This window comes from Zootermopsis nevadensis, unplaced genomic scaffold, assembly GCF_977971745.1.
Source record: "Zootermopsis nevadensis isolate Lab colony 2312 unplaced genomic scaffold, Znev_1.0 Znev_ptg000011l, whole genome shotgun sequence".
NCBI classification, from domain to species: Eukaryota; Metazoa; Arthropoda; class Insecta; order Blattodea; family Termopsidae; genus Zootermopsis; species Zootermopsis nevadensis.
In genome coordinates this window covers 14,062,493-14,080,843 of record NW_028259143.1, presented here as the reverse complement: position 1 = coordinate 14,080,843, position 18,351 = coordinate 14,062,493, and the positions used below count along the sequence as shown (strand labels likewise).

The 18,351-nt window shown below is 37.2% G+C and overlaps 1 protein-coding gene across 5 annotated transcripts in view; it reads right to left on the bottom strand.

Moving 5' to 3' along the window:
* The window catches only part of Pex23 (tectonin beta-propeller repeat-containing peroxin 23), a 57,240-nt gene that overhangs the window by 29,078 nt on the left and 9,811 nt on the right, over positions 1–18,351 (bottom strand). For all 5 annotated transcript variants that reach the window (XM_087346868.1, XM_087346870.1, XM_087346872.1 and 2 more), the window contains exons 4-8: positions 16,874–16,966; positions 16,225–16,405; positions 12,840–13,060; positions 8,816–9,231; positions 4,841–5,200 (exon numbers count right to left, since the gene is read on the bottom strand). In XM_087346868.1, coding sequence (XP_087202994.1) covers positions 4,841–5,200; positions 8,816–9,231; positions 12,840–13,060; positions 16,225–16,405; positions 16,874–16,966 — 1,271 coding nt within the window. The remainder of the gene's footprint in view (positions 1–4,840; positions 5,201–8,815; positions 9,232–12,839; positions 13,061–16,224; positions 16,406–16,873; positions 16,967–18,351) is intronic.

The following is an 18,351-nucleotide window of genomic DNA, read 5'->3' as shown; positions in this document are numbered from 1 at the left end:
TAGGAAGATGTTCAGGAGATACTGACATGAATCACAAAATAATATTACGTGGATGTTAAGAAACACTGCAATGACATGAATTAGATGAACATGATTCCATATGAATGAACCACCAGGTCAGAATACAGAAGTTAGGAAATATTTTATTTTGTACCAACATTTGAGATCAAGTCATTAACTTTCTCCACTCATATGCCGGTATCTCGCAAAGTATGAGCTTCTAAGTTGACATGACTCTTCTCTATATTTAACTGTCATCTGTTAGTAAAAGTATTTTCTTATGTGACTAAGTCTTTTGATATGATGGAAAGTAATCAAATTTAACTGCTTTTAAAAAATTATTTGACTATAAGGGGCAAAGAGTTAACATGTTCAACCACTGCACTGTCTGATTCTTTGTTGGGAAATACTGCATAAAGTCCAAAGTCACAGTTAATCTTAAAAATATATACAGAGGGGCCCAAAAAAATGTATACACACTTCAACAAAACAAAAACCTTTATAAAAGCTTTAATACTAAATTTATACAGACATCAAGGGATGAGTATAAGTCATGTTTGACTTCTAAAATTACAACAGGTGCTCAAAGTGGTCACCATTAGTGTCCGGACACTTCTGATTTCGGCGAACTACTGGTTGAGCAACGTTGGCCAAAGTGCCCACTGGGATTGCTGCGCACGACATTTCAATTTCTTGACTGTCTTGTCAGTCGCATGGTGACTCTTAGCATTCATGTGATTAACGACATCTTATGAGAGAACATCATACTACACATTGCTACCGTAATTCGATTCAACTTCGAAAAAAGTCCATAGATAACATCTATTAAAGTGTGTATACATGTAGAAAAAATGCTACATTTCCCTGATTGTACAACTTGGCAATAGTTCTCAAATTCACAGTACTTTTGCAACATTTTGTCATGTTTAAGATAAAAAAGGTTACAGCCTAAATTAATATTTAATTTTAAGCAAATCTCTGTTTTTTTTAAATCTAATCACTAAATACAAATCCATGACTGGTTGCTTACTGGCTATAAGGTTCCTCCCACATCATCATTTCCTTGTATTACAGCACCCACAAACAAACTTAGGAAAACATGGAGCATGTAGAAAGAAGAATGAACACCTGGATGTTTGTAATGAAGTGTGAAGGCTAACTCTCTTCTCACCCTGCCTAACAGTCAGCCAAACAGGAAGTTAAACGGGCCTCACTATACAGACATATTGCATTTTGAAGTGGTAGTGCTGTGTTCTTATCAACACTTATCTGTTGTTTATTTATTTGTGTATGGCTACTTCAAATGGAAAAAGGAAAGTGGCCTATGAGTTTTCAAAGACAAGGCACTGTATTTAAATTGCAGTGAGACACTGCCAGTGGTGAAACCTTATAATATTAAGAGGCAATATGATATCAAACAAGGACATTTTCAGAGCAGTATATTACAACAGTCAAGAAACCAACTATCTGATCAGCAATCACTGGTTTGTTTTTTATCTTGTTGCAGTTAGTGAGCTCGTAAGTACATTCAGATAGGATAGTGTAATCTTGTTGGAGTAATTCAAACAGTCCAAAATAACAATGGTGTTCCCCTTGTCTGCCAGTACAATGTAGATGTATTTCTTCTCCTGGAGTTCTCTCAGAGCTGTTCTTTCTCATCCTGTGAGGTTTGAGTTTGGGTAGGCATTCCCTCTTCAGAATGTGCGCTGTCTCACATCTGACTTCCTCTGCAGTGCAGGATGGGAGATGGAGGCTTCAACTTCACATACAACATCTTCTATGGGTAGATATTTTGATGTGACAGCAAAGTCAAGGACTTATAAGCCCTCAAAATGGTTGTTCCACCATCACCTTTCTGAACATCATTGTCAATGAACAGCCACCACTCTCTTCAACACAAACACTGCAAATACTTTTCAGTCTATCATGGTCATCAAGACCTCCATTATTACATCCTCTTCTCAACCACATGCTCCTCTCCCACTGGGCAGCACCAACAAATCTATCTCACCACTCACTGCCTGCCTTATATAGGGCCTCCAGAACACTCCACTACACAAATCACTTGAAAATGGCAACTGCAATATTTGCTGAAATGCTAATTAACACAAAACATTCAATGCAACTCTTACCTGAAAGCCAAAATTATACAATGAACTCCAGCTGCAAAAAACTATCGACAAAATATTCCAATTCATTCCACATTCTATTCAAGGAAGTGAAATATACCTGAGCCATAGCATTAACAATCTTGTCACAAAGCTCACTCTTGAAGGTCCTCTGACATAGATGGTATGTATGCATTATCTATCACTATTCTCAAAATGAAAAGTCCAAGTGTCAGATAAGGTGATCTGGTATAGCTACCAAGATCTATCCATCTTCCCAGGAGTGTTTGTTTCAAGTACCACATCACATCCCTGTAATATTGCGGTGGGATCCCATCCAGTTGCCAAATCACACTGTTTACATCCAACTGTGGATTAAGGAAGTGCTATAGTACATCGAAGTACACGTGACCTGTAATGATAGCTTCTGCAAAATAGAATGATCCCTAAAACAGTGCTCTACTTACAGCACAAATAACTTGTTGCAGATTCTGTGATCACCAGATGTCCTCATTCAGGCAGTTCAGCATATCAATACCAAAGTCTCCCTGATGTGATTGAACATCGAACTTAACTCCCACAGCAGTTGAAAATTGTATGACCAGAAAGACAATCTCTTACACAACACCCTCCATACCCAATTCCCTGCTTATACGCCTCAGACTATGGAGAAATGATGCATGAACACACTCCATGGTCTCACCATTTGGTAGTCAGCCTGAACTCTTCTTCTTAGCACAAACACAACCTGCTTCAGCAAATGACCTGTGCTACTTCTAAATGGATTTCTTGTAGGCACTTCTTTACCATAATTTGTCAGAAACCACAATTATACCAAAGTTGCTGAATGGGTTTGTTCAAGCTGCAACACACACTTTGCCTTTTCCAAGTTAGTAAAGTATGACAATTTGATGGATGACTGCAGAGCACCACATAGTGGTGACATTGGGTACTAGGTTTCGAGTGGCACAAAAACTGAAGTTTAACAAAACCTCTGTAACAAACTTTCAGCTGATAGTACTACTCATATGGTCACAATATATTTTAAAAGCTGTATATCTTATTCTGTTACACTCTGTACTTTAGAGTTGTGTCAACAAAAAATTAACATGTATGCACTATGTACAGATGACACCCCATCAGAGAAGTTGCAATGATGATAAAAAGATGCAGAGGAATGTGGTATTCTCAATTGTCAACTTTAGCACAGGTACATAAATGTGGTGCACACAATTCAGAGAAATATAAACAGTGCATCATGCTGCTGAATGGGGAATTTAATTACACATATTCTGACTTCAAAGCAAAACAAATTTCAATAAGTTTTTATTTTTCTCCTTTCTCATTTAATACTATCTAACAGGAATAAGATTTCACCCAAAAGCATCCTGAAATCATCCTTTCCTAATGGTATCAGTAAATGACAGGACCTATGGCTGCGAGCAACTGCTCAGTTTAACGAAGAACATCAAATCGAGAATAAGGATGAGTTTTACTGATTGGCACTTGGAGGAATGCAAGCAAATGGCAACAGAAATTACACTTGATATTAACTGATTGTCATGTGTAAAGTGTCTCTACTGTTTCATTAATCAATGATTTTGTTAAAGAAAATTATTGAGCAAGAAATGTAAACAGCTCATCAGAATTGAAGGGGAATGATTCCTATCACATCATCTCCCATCCCATTTATTCTTTTCCTTTTTCACTCTCCTACCTTAAACTGCTTCTCTCCTTTCCATTTCCCTTTGTTTGTCAGCCCAATCACCATTCCTCTTCCTTTCCTTTATACTTTTTATATCATCCCTCTTTCCTTTCATATTCCTTTCTCTTTCCTTCCACATCTCAGTAAGTACTTAAATACATGACACAAACACACATAATTAAGAAAAGCAATATAATTACCTACTCTCTGTAATTTAAATCTAAAACAGTTTACAGATAACAAGTATCACTAGAACATGCCACTACAGAAGAACAGCAAAGAAAAATATCAGCAGTGACTACATATTAAAGTAATTTCAATGTCTTCCTCAAGGTCTGCATCCACTGAAATATCCTATCTGTGAACACACCCAAAATTTTCAAAATGGCTTCATGTAACAGATATGTGAGCATATTTGCAACAGTATCATTTTCTTAAACTGACATGATGTTTATAAACCTACAGCCCAAAAGCCAATAAGAAGGGGAAAATGTGGCCCAAGTCTTGAAAAGTTTGGGCACCCTTGCTGAGACATTGTAATTCTGGTTGACATCATGACCTATTAAATACTTACTTTGATTCAACAGTAACACTTACAATTATGAGTAATAAACATCTTTCAATAATTCTTTACACTGTGATAAACATGCAGGCCACAGCAAATCATGACTACATGCCTAAAGAAAAGATTTACAAACGATGTATGTAGTTTTTTCATTAAAACAGCACTTTTTTCTGTTATTGTTCAAGATAAGAATTTACCTTTATTAAAGTTTTTGTTTGCTCACCTGACTCTTACTTCTGAGATCTTTGACAGTCCTAACAGCTAAATCCGCAGCTTAATTTTGAATCTAGTAAATTTTTATGCAAGAATAATAATCATGTTTTTCATGCTGACAAACAGTTCAATATGTACTTAAGTATAGTGCAAGATCAGTACCCAGTGCATCTGAGTGTCACTGAGATTTTACTTTCTGCACAATCAATGATATTATCTGAAGTCAGTACATTCAAAATAATTAATTACCAATTTGGAGGATATAATGGGTCCACTGTACAAGCTCCAGCTTCCACCATACACCATGCCATGTCACCATCTGCCCAGTATATGACCTCTGTGTCCTCCTCTTCACCAAATACTCCTGAATCTCCAGATACAGGATCAAACACACTTCCATCAGACTCTGGGTGAGCTTCCATACCCACAATGGAACCTACACTTCGAATAGGACTCCACACTGTAGGATTCTTTTTTACTTCACCACCCTTCCCCACAACAAACACTGGCTGGATCTCTGTCACAGCACCTTCAGAGTGCTCCTGGATTAATGTTGAAGTATTGATCATCTCATTGCTGCTCTGACTAGACTGTGTATCCTCATCAAACCTGCAAATAAATATGCAGTCAGCCTTCTTCCTTCTTTGCAAATTTGTTATTCACTACGATGTCAACAAATTATATTATCAGAAGCAATCTTTAAAATATTTCCTTGCTGGATCTCCATCTAACCCATGTTAACTGAACCATTATCTGCACCATTGCTATGAGCTGTTGGCCTATATCCTAGGTTTACAGGCCAGCTGAGGCTTTTACCTCTAGTTCTGCTATTGTATTTCGCATTTCATGCCCCAGTTGATCAGTGGTATCTAAGCTTGAGGAAAGAGCCACCAACTTCTTTCTCTCACTTTCCAGGATACCACCACTCAGTACACTGGACCAAGTTAAACAAACTACATTCTTAGTAAGTACAAAAGCAGAGAACATAGCAACACATCAGTCTTTCTGAAGTGACCTTCAACAGAAACAAGAAAGAAGCACAATGCAGATCAAGTTCAAAGGAGCAGCATTCATAGCCTTCCCGAACTGTGTCATATGCAGTTTATACTCAAAAACATATAGACAAAATGAGACAAACTGTACATTTAAAAGTAAAGTACAGTAAAGTAAAACTGTCCCACTATGCACCATGTAGGCGCTTGGGGGGAGAGGGAGTATAGATTCTACTCATTCTTGACCTTGGCACTAGATGGGGATGAGTGGTCAGCATCACGCCCCAGCTGCGCTTTACCTCTGGGAAAGGACCCTGGTACCCATTGGATAGGAGGCTGGGTGGGCCCCAGAGCTGAGACACAGAGTCTAGAGGAAAAATCCCCTGCCCCTGTAGGGGATCAAACCCCGGTCATCCAGTCTGTACCCAGTCACTATACTGACTGAGCTACGCTGGCTCCCAAACTGTCCATTTAACCAACAAAGTTCCCAATCTGAATTACTGAATAACCGAGCAAAAAACTAAAAATGAAAACACTCCTTCCCCTGTAGGTATCCCCAATGACACCATAGGAGAGATTACCTACTAGAACCACATCTAAATACATATTAACTTGAGGTTAAATGCACAAGCATTTTCTCCAAGACATCACTGCTCTAACCTCAAAGCTCATAATCAGCATTAACTCAAATTATGCAGTATGTGAACAAAAGTCTGACCAATTTATTGTATCATCACACAAATAGATAAATGGGCTTCAATCTCATCCAGTCAGCATTACAATACTAGAATATATTTCAAGAAAATTTTATCAATACCGACACAATAAACATACTGAAAAAATATCACTATACTGCTCTTCACTGCTGGTGGTATAAGGTACAATGCAAATACTGAACTTTCTGCCAACTACAAACATCCTGTACAGAATAAACACAAACAAAATTTATGTCTGAACCTTGTGGTTGCCGGCAGAAAGCAATTCAAGGGGTCTCCTCTCTACAAAGATAAGGAAAAAGGTGGAAATAAATGAGGATTGAACAAGGGGAACAACATGACTCAAGACATGGATAGGCAAGTGTATAAGGCAGACAAGACATCGTGAATGAGTTCTCAAGTCTCCATAAAATTTCATAACTCAGCACTGTATGGCTCAGTGGTACCAACATCTTGCAAAGTTTAGAATTTTTCTTTCATATTTTCTGAGTACTCATGCCTCTGATCTCAGCTAAGCTTGTAGAAATTAATAAGATAACAAAGGAGAAAAATACTCTACATGTAATTTAGGAATATTATAATTATCACTGCTCCAACAACTCATTTTTTTACTATCTCAACAATGAACATCTTCTGAATGTGAAAGCCATGACTAAATTACACTCACGCCCAATCTGTACCAGCCAGTAAGGTAACACCAGTGAAATCCTTTATTCAAAAACAATGATAAAGATACTGATTTAGAAAATGAGCTCATTGCACATAATAATGATGATATAATTGTGAACAATAAAAATGAGATGATTACATGTACAGAGAATAAAGAAACTCAGTCACTTAATACTTAATGCAGTAAGTAACTGCAGTCCCATTCAGTTCTCTTCCTTGGTTCCTCTTTAACAAAATTACATGCACAGTAAACTCTCATATTTACATTCTTTAAAATATATTTTTCCCATAATTTGTGTACTTTTTTCAGTCTCACTCATTTGCCTCAGACTTCAATAGCTCCATTTCCCACAAATTATGTCATTTCATTTGAATTTCCTAGATACTGCTGCACCTGCTTTTTGTGACCGGTCAGCTTTTCTTTTCAGTCACTGGCTACTCTGACAAGCTACTCACAATCCCACAAGTATTATTTTTAGCTATCAATGTGTGATCTGTTTTAACTCAGTTGCTACTGATGTTGTTATAACCTAATGTGTCAACTGTACTGCAGTTCTTTTGTTTGAATCTGTGTTTGATATGGCATTATGGCAACACAAAAAGAAAGAAAAACTCAACACACTACAGGACTTTGACAAACAAATGGGGACTCATAATTCTTGATGAAAAAATTTGGATTACCAGTATCAGCTGCGAAACCATCACATCATTGAAAAAATGCAAATGTATGGAAGATCTCAGATAATTTTTTTAAAAATCTACTGATTTTATGCAAAAACTTTCATATTGTTATATAAATGATTTTAATTTGCATCAGATATTGTATCTTTTTAGATTCTGGGATTAATATCTTGTAAAAATGTTCATCCACTGCTTTGTAATTTACCTACATCACTTGCTGAACATTTAAATAAAGGGTTAAGGTGAAGGCACTCACTAAGTTTATGAATTTTCACTAATACCAAGAAAAATGTAAAAGAGGGATTCCACTGTACATATTTTATCAAAATCAGTAATGAAGTCAAAACAAAACTATGTACAAAATGACTAAAATTTTACAGAATTTAAATACCTGGAAATAACAATACTAAAATGACACTAAGTTCACAATGAAATTAGTAGAATATATTTGCTGGTTAATATTTATTTCAAAAGCTGTTATCATCTTTCTTGCTTTCCAAATCACTAAGGATATACATAAAATAACAGTTCTGACAGTCACTTTCAGTCTCTTACTTATTTCTGTGATGATGGATGTAGCAAGGACCTCTGAAACAATGGTAAACTTCTACCAGACTACATGGTTCTACAACCCAGAAGAAAACCACTTACAGACACTTTCATTGAAAGAAAGACTCAAATTATAAGTGCTTAAAAATAAATACAGAGCCAAGACAGACAAAGAGGACGTTACATAATGGGAAACTTCACACATGGTTTACACGGGTCACCTGGTGATGTTAGGAAAGTGAATTATATGTTACAATTAATCTGAAATGTAGCCTGGTTGGGAAGACAGGTGCATACAAAATTTTGAAAAGAAAACCCCTTACACGCAAAGTGTCCACTTGAAAAAATGAGAAGATAACATGAAGACAAATGTGAGAGAAACCGACTGGGAAAATGAGAGGTGGAACTGAATTTGGATCATGTCCTATGATGGAATTTGATGTTAAACCTCAGGTTATTAACACATTAATCTAAATTTGTGTGTCAATTACAAACTGCACATATTAGAAAAATACTGTCCTCATTTTATAATCAATGTAAGAAAAAATACAGAACACTGAAAAGCATCTGTGTGACAAAATTTGTTGAGCAATGTTATTTATTTGAAAATAACCTACCTCTTCTCCAACTGCCCAGCCCCACTGCTCTCACTGACCGAATCTTCAGAGCAGCTTGGCCTTGGTATATTAAGAGATGCACCATCACTGTTCCTCTGCCAAACAGCAGGCTGAAGTCGAAGTGATGTTGGTGTAGGAGCAGATCTTGATGTCTCCTCCCAGTCCTGTATCAAGTTCTGTGCATCACCAGAGCAGCTGTTTCTTGCAAGAGAACTCCAACTGCGCACCCTTTTCTCACGTGGTGTCCCACCAGATACACTATTCCTATAATTGGCAGACCAGAGACTAGCATTGCTGCCAGCGCGACTCAGCTGTGTTGGTACATTAATAGCCCGCCATTTTTTTCCTGTCAGGTCTGATGGTAGTACTCCTGTTCGGAAGTATAAACACCGATCGTCACTGCCTACAGCAAAAACCTGCAAAATATAAAGAACATTACTGGAGTTTTCTGGCTTCATAACAAACTGGAAGCAGCAGGGTCCATTTTTGGAAGCTGATCATCATCCAGTTTGTCAATAAACTTACAGCTACTGACAGAACCCAAATGGTTCATTACCACATTACGACAGCCTGCCACTGGACCCTATCCTGAGTTATGTGAATTCAGTTCATATAATAATGTTGTATTTGTTATAGATCCATTTCAATATGTATTTGCTCCAAGGAGCTCCACTGCTGGCTTTCTACTCAGCCCACTGTTTTTCAGTATTACAACATGGTGAAGAAATTAATGGTGAACAATTAATGACTGAAAGAATTACAAAATGTAGCTACATGCACCACCCACTGACAGAAGACAAAATGAAGTGCTCAAAGCGCTTTCTGAAAAAAGACACTTTTTGCCTTTGAATGGTGTGCTGCTGTCTGACTGGTAGCCCAAACAAAGCACCAGTCAACAGCCACAGACAGATAAAGAAGCACATGCATTACCATTATCTTCCCATCTATTCCTATATCTCTCATGTGGTTTCTTCCCTTTGGGTATTCAAACTAAAATTTTATATGCATTTATACTTTTTCTCAAGCATACATGGCCCATTTCATTCCTCTTGCATATGATTACCACAATAATATTAGTTGAAGAGTAGAATTATTAAATTCCTGATTGTGATTTTTTTTTACTCTCTTATTAAAATTTCATCCCACTTAGGTCCAAAAATTTTCAGTTCCTTATTTTCAAACATGACATACATTTATACTTTCACAAGCACTTGACACCCAAAGCCTTGAAGTTATCCCCACAACCCCTATCATCAAGCTGCAAGAACTTGCCAGTCATGCGCACACAATACATCCATCTCATATATTCTAGCAACCTTAGAAAGTGTTTCTGAAAATAAATGAACACTCTTGAAACTGGTACAAAGAACTGTAGGATCTTGTATTTTCTAGATGAGATCTATAGAGGCCTGATGCTATCCTTGCACAGCCATTGTTCAGTAGAGTCTTAAGTTCAAGAGAGTAAATAGTGGACTAGGTGGCAAGCAAGTTGTGAGTATCTTCCAGTTTAAGGAACCCGCAAGTTTTGTAACTGACAATTCATTATAACACTTTTGTACATTTAAAATGTCTATTTCTTATAGGAGATTAGAATATAAAAGGTCCTGAACTGAACAGCAGTAAGCATTTCACAAATTTAACTATCATTTCATTTCTTCATTCACATAATTCTAATTTGTTGCTAATATCTGAACAATACTAAAACTTTACATGATTTATTAGCTATTTTTAAACTGTATTATAATTCTGTCTTGTATGCTGGTGATGTGACATAAATATTTGCCTGCTATTCTCTTCATTTATTTCTAGACATGCAGTGCTGCAGAGAAAATTCCCGTCAGAATAAAGGAATGGTACTGTACTGTCCTGTAACCGTAAACAGGTCTGAATTCTCATAGCTACCTGGAATAAACTCAAAACTTATGTTTTCATGGTAGTTACCTAATATAAAGAAAAAAAGTAAAGCCATCCCACTACACACCATGTAGGTCATTTGAGGGGAGTGGAGGTATAGCTCCTACTCTTTCTTGACCTCGGCACTAGATGGGGGTGAGTGGTCAGCATCACACCCTAGCCATGCTTTATCCCTGGGAAAGGACCCTGGTACCCATTGGATAGGAGGTTGGGTGGGCCCCAAAGTTGGTCTGGACGCCAATCCTCTGCCCCCGTCGGGGATCGAACCCTGGTCGTCCAGTCCGTAGCTAGTCACTATACCGACTGAGCTATACCGGTTCCTGTTACCTAATATATATTGTAATCAGTGTTTATGCAGTGGGTGCTTAGTTCAAAAACAAAAGATAAATTTACTTGACACTACTACACTTAATTATTTCTGGGATTAATGTTTGTAACTTCACAAATCACAGTCCTGGAAATGTGGTTATAAATGTTCTCTTCTACATCATAATCCTGTTATTCCAGTCTCCTGACACTGGCTGGTTAACTGCTCACTCCTGCTATATCTCCACAATGATAGCAGGGTCCATACACATGTGAAACACTTGACCATCAACTGCCAACTCTCTACTGACATTGGTTGCTGTCTTAGCTGTTATTTCAACACTGGGCTGGCTGGAACCCAGAAGATTCCACCATCAGCTCTTGTTTGATGTCACTACAGGGAGGGGCTTGCAGCCATAATTCAGACACAGCTAGAAGCCTCCATAAAACAAGGCTGATTGCACTGCTGTAGCAGAGGTGCAGGGTTTGAGATAACATACTTAATTTGTTCAACACTGAAATATTTGAAGACAAACTAACTTACGCACACAAGGGAAAACAGGAAATGACAAGGACTCTCAAACCTAATCAGTTTACACATAATGAAAGAAAGCCAATGTGCAAGATTATTTATTTTAATTATTATACCGTCTATGAGAAAAGCACTGCTATGAGATTATTGGAGTAAACAACCAATTCTACTAAGTTATACCGATAATTATCATCTCAATTTACGCAAAATCAGCTTGGATGTTGTGGAACCAGTTTTTTGCAACCCCTGCTATATTGCACATAAATAATTATACCTGAGTATCTACAGATCACACAGTTCATGTATAAAATAAGACAGTTTAGATCACCTCAATCTGGACAAATACATGACAAGTGATGATGCTAAATTACAGCACGAGGACATAACGGCTGAAGCTTCAGGTTCAAGAAATGCCCACAAAATGAAGAAACCAAATACTGTAGTAAATTAAAATAAATATAAAAATGGTGCCTCAAATTGGAACAAATGTTATTGTGCCACCTGTTTAAAATCTGTAATGGGCTGAAAAATTTCTTTGATCTCTCAGATAGTAAATGCCCACATCTGCTCTGCAAAACATTCAACGAAGCCCTATAAAGTTTTGAAGAAAGTGGAGAATGACTGTTGCATGATGTGGAAACTGAAACTGCTTGTCACCAGTAAATCCTGCAAGCAGATTGGTGTGCAGAGACATTTTTCCCATAGAATCCCTTTATGTATGTGTAGTGTGTGTGGACAGAGGAAAACACTGCAATGGAGAGACAGTGAAGAAACTTACTATTGTGTGCTCTTTGAATTGTGAAGTAGCAGAGTTTTGGAAACTGTTTCAAGGTTTTTCACACCAAGTCAAATTACTGGGAATAATGTTATACAACAGTGACAGACTATTAGCTAAATATTTAAGAACTGTTTTATGTGTGTAAACTTCCAGTATGTCCCACAGGAAAGCTAGAATTATGAGCAGAAGAGTGAACACTTGCTATACAGAATGACATGGAACCAAAACAAGAGTACTTTCTTATTATACGTTAATACTGCTTAAATTTTCACAGAGTCAGGAATAAAAGCATATTTTTAAATTTAAAAAAAACTCAAGGGGTTCAAAAACATTATCATGCCTTCATAGTGTAAACATCTTGCATACAGTCCTGGGACATTTAAATACTGTCATTGTTAGAGGTCACATTCAATACATTCTCAAGATCAGGCAAGCAGATGAGATAAGAACTGGAATAAACAAACAAATGAGTCCTAATCACAAATATCACATACTTGATCATTTGCAGCTACAGACACTACAGCCATACTGCCGACCATCTCCACCCAGCCAGACCCTCGTGCCAGCTCCTCACTAATCCCTGCACTCTCCCCTCGCACGCCCTTACGAAACCACACACGCTGGTCTCTAGTAACTGCCCACACTGCATTTGTCCCAACAGAAACATGGGCCAACTTCAGGTCTTCTGGTGCACCCACTTCCAGCCAGAACTCCCCTGAAAATAAGAAGTGCAGATTACTATACTTTACAACACATATCATACATGCAAATATGCACCCCACACACCCATGTCCACACACACTCTCTCCCTCCCTCTCACACACACACATGCACATTCCATGGGTCCATAAGTTAGATGACAATAGGCAATAACAGTACAATACATATTACAAGTACAATTCATACTATTGCAATGATTTCATATTTTATAAACAAGGGGTTCACATAAAGCAGTGACATGTTACAAACACATTCATCCACTATATACAGTAAACAAATTATACTACCCATTTATATTATATTAAGATAAGAAAACCTCATTTAGTAAAAGAAGTGTGTAATTAAGTATCTTTCTAATACTACTTTAAATTCTGCCTTTGTATTTATAAGACTTATAAGACTTGAAGACAGACCGTTAAAATTTTTTATGCCAGTATTATCTGCACTCTTCTGAAAACATGAGAGAATGGCAATTGGTCTATGAAGCCGATTCATATTCCTTGTGTTGGTATTATGAACAGCAGAATTAGTTTGAAAATGTTCTTTGTTATTTGCAATTAAATTTACTAATGAGAATATGTATTCAAGTGGAATTGCTAAGATCTCTTATCTCATATACTGGGCAAAATAACTGACTTGGGTGTCAAATGTCGCTCACATGAAACACATTAAACTACATTTGTTGTATCTAAATTTAAGGCCAGCTTAACAGTAAAACATTTACTCATATTGGAAAGAACTATGTTTGATGTTAAAGGCTGTAGTCTTCTGGGGTCGTGGTGCCGTGTTGTCTGGTAGAAGCTTACCAATGTTTCAGAGGTCTTTACTACCTCAATCATCAGGTCACCCATCACCCTGATGATGGAGGCAGCAAGAACCTCTGAAATACTCATAAGAGAAGAAGAAACCAACAGAAATGTGGGAAATAATGGAGATCACAAAGATAACAAAGACTTGGGAGATGTACAACAGAACATAGCCAGAGATAACTTAAAGGAATAATGGTAAATAATGTGGTATAAAGTGAGGCATTTACAAATGTTTGAAAGACAAAGGCTGCCAAAACTTAAAAAAATAGTAAAGTAACAGGTCTTAAGACAGAAATAAATGGAACAATTGAAGAATTTGTGAGAGAAGATAAAACTGATATAACAGATATAAACCAGCAAAAGTTATTACAGAAAGAACCAATACTCCTGGAAAATCAGTATACAAAGACAAATAAGTAACTGGAGGTGAGAACTGTCCATATTTACAAAATCAGGCTCTGGTCCTGACAAAATATATATATATATATATAAAAAGAAGAAGAAGAAGGAAAATTTATCAGTAAAATAAAGTAATAAATGCCACTGGAATAGTGTAATTCATAGAAAAGTTAAGCAAGCAAAGACCCAAAGAATGAGAAGATATGAATAAAGGAAAACTGAGCATATCCAAAATAAAATTTTCAAGGAAAACAATTCTAGCAAAATAGGGGACCAAAAAATATAGCAATCGAAGACCACCGACAAATGGAAGAAGTTAAGCTTTACTGTGTGTCACTATGGGAATAAAAAGTGCAATACAACTAAAAGGCAGAATGGATAAAAAGAAAAGAGAAAGAAAAAATCTGATGGTATGCATTAGATGACTATAAAAATTACAGAAACCACTTCATTCTTGTCAAAAACTCACAACTGGAAGTCTTCCAGAGGCAATCAAATACCAAACTATTGGCTAGAGGCATTCCCAGCTACCTGCACTTATATAACAAAAGTCATTAACACAATAATAGAAGAATCTAAGCAAACGCCTAATTAGTGGACCACAGGAATACTTCCTAACTCAGACGATACTAAGGAACTGAATAATTATCAGCCAATTACCTGCTTATCAACGGTGTACAAAATGTTGACAGGAATAACTGCCAGAATAATCTCAGAGCACTTCAAAGAACAAAATTGAATACCAGCGGACAGACAGGATGTTATTCAGGAAGTCAAAGATGCAAGGATCAACTGCTGAAATCAGAAGCAATATTGGAGGACTGAAAGAAGAGAAGAAAGAATCTAAACCTAGCATGGATCGATTATCATAAAGCATTGGACAGTGTTCCTCAAAGCTGCATAGAAAAGTCAATACAACTGATAGAAGTGAACAATAAAACTGTTATATTCTGCAAGTTATGTATGAAGAAATGAAGCACAAAACTATGGCTATAAACAAATCCGGAATTTATGCATTCGAAACCATCATGATAAACAGAGGAATATTTCATGGTGACTCAGTGCCACCACTCCTTTTCTGCACAGAGCTTATTCCCTTAACTAATGAATTAAACAGATCTAAATGTGGGTACCAAGTATATGTGACTGAAAGGAAGATATACCTTTTGGTTTACATGGATGAGCTGAAGATGACAGGAGGAAGAATTAAGAAATGAAATCAAACTGTAAAAACATTTAATGATGACAAAAATGAAGTTTGGGTTATAAAAATATGCCTCAATTTCTTTTAAAATGGCATAGTTTATAGAAAACATCACATAGAACACACAATGGAAAATTAAATTAAAAAACTGAAACCAATGAAAGCATATAAGTATTTGGGTATGTATAAGAGAACCATAAAAATTAGAAAGAGAAGTTAAAGGGGTATGTGAGACCAAGACTTAGCTTGATTTTGAACAATGACCTGAGTGAAAAAATAAAATGCAAGAAACTGGATCATTGCTAATATACAATTTCAGAATTATTAACTTTCATGAAGAAGAAATACGAAAAATGGACAAAAACAAGAAAAATGCTAGCCATCCGTGACAGCTTCACCCAAGATCAGACATTCATCACTTGCACGTTCCCAGAAAAGGGGGACGAAGAGGATTGATGCACGTGGAAGGAGCCTACATGGCACAAACCATTAAACTGATGGCTTATGTAGACAGTCAAGAAGATCCACTGATACAAATTGTAAAGACCCACCTACATAATGCAGATTCAACACTATTTGAAACAGTTAAGAAATTTAATAAAGTCTTTCAAAGAGAAAAAAGCAAATCAAAACAGTAATAGCAGAAAAGTTGTGAAAGGAAATATATATTCATGACCTTCAGAATAAATAAGCAGTTCCAATGTTTCTGAACAGCACAAAAATTATGTACATTCACTATATTATTACCTGTAGGATTTTCTCTAGTAACTCCAGCTCTGACCAGTGCACGCCCATTCCACAGAACAGCCCAAACAAGACCTGTTGGACCAATGCTAATCTGGTTGACTTCACAACCTGGTGGCACTGTAATTGAAGTCCATCTCAAACCTTCTGGTGCAGTCGTGCTAACTCCAGTTCGAAACATCACCTGGCACACACATCAGAGAATGTTATATACTGCATTCATGTATTTAAGCAATGGCAGGCTTCAGTGAAAATGATAAGAAATGTCAAGTTCCATGAAAAGTGAGAAAACGTTAACAAGCTAAGCAAGTATCACATTCTCAGGACCTACACTGCCCCATGGATCACAGCTTATGATGTTCATTTTTAGGGATATATTTGTAATTATTCTCTTATAAAAGGTGTCAAAATACTGTACAATTCATATCAAAATAATCTCTTCTACAAAATGATCATTGACATACTAAAAATTTGAAATTATCAGATGATAAATTGCACAACACTAAACTAGTAACTGCACTGCAATGCATTCAATACCAGCCTGCAGCAGTATTTCCTGTGTCTGGCAAGTTGAAAAGCTTTGTTATTACACCATACGTGTTTCCATTATCCTAAAACTATAAAAGTAAAATTACATTTTGTGATTACTCACCCGACCATGGGCAGTTATTGCCCACACTAAGAGATTGCTGGGATTCCCACCAGGCACACACTGACCGCCCACTGCCACACCAATGAATGGTTCCTGCATTTGTAAATAAGCAACATTCAATATTACTGCAAGCAATTAAATAAGAGATATCATTAATTTTAATTCAACAAATGGCAAATGCAATCATCTTAATCCCTGACCACTCCCCTGAAGAATCCATTCCTTAATGCAATGAGTACTGTCAAAATAACATTCAGACAACTGTTATTCCTATTAGCACTGTTGTTGCTGGTACTGCTGTAGCAAGCTCACTGAAATTCGAAGAGTAAAATTTCTTTCATATCTTAATCCTGTGCCCTGTTCATTCCTCTTCATTATCCCTTTTGTACATTTAACTCCTTCCCTTCATTCCTTTTCATATTCTTTCGTCTGTCCACCTTACCATCATTCCTTTCCCAATTTTCTCCATCTGTGCACCCTACTGCCATTCCTCTCCCATACTTTACTCCATCCCTTCATCTCTTTCCCACCAAAATATACAATTACACAAGAACAATATAAGAATAAAAAATGTTACACATTACATTATTTGAACACTTTCTGCAAGGTCCACACCTATTTCAAAAGAAAGCAAACACGCACAAAGGCATGAAGCTGTGTTGTATGTAACACAGGTATTATTGCTGGAACAGTTGTTGCATTGGTCTGAAGTTTAATTTCCTCTCTTTATCCCCTCAACTTGTATCTTTCTCTGATATAGTATGTGGCAAAAAATCAGAAGTATAGTAGGTTTAAAGAGTATAGGCAGTCAAGTATCCTCAGTGGTATGAAGCATACAAATTTCTCCATCCCTGGCTATTACTGTTAATGTGTTAATGGCAGGAACCAAAGAAGATAACATGAAGATTTAATTCTACTTCTTTTGTATGTGATGAGAAGTGAAGTATGGCAGAGGCTCATTGCACAGATAAGTTGCACTGCTTTCCTGTCCAGCTGGACAAGAGAGTAACTGCTATTACTACTGTTCTCAAACATGCACACCATAAACCTTACCAACCAACCAAAAAGCTAGCTGAGGGCGGAGGCCTGCGCAAGCGCAAGCATCGTCCCTACCTAGGTGAAACCATTCCTGCGCACAAGGCGCATTGCTGGAAATGCTAAACGGTCTTAATATAAAAAACGGAAATTTTGCTAACGCTAACGGGGTTTCGTCGTGGCGGGAGCCTCGACCATTCAAACTGGGATCTGTTGCTGCTGATGGGAGGTAATCCCGTCAGGCAAGTTGTCCAAAGGAATTTGGTTGGTTGGATCTCTGGGGTTTGAACCCAGAGAGGGAGGGGCCGTTTCGGCTGAAGGCCTCTGCGGCATGGGGGGAAGATCATTTCAGCTGATGGCCTCCATGACTGGGGGGGGGTGGCGGGCCGTGCCCCTATTAAGTTATACCCTGGCATTCGCCTTACAACTGAGGAAAAGCACGG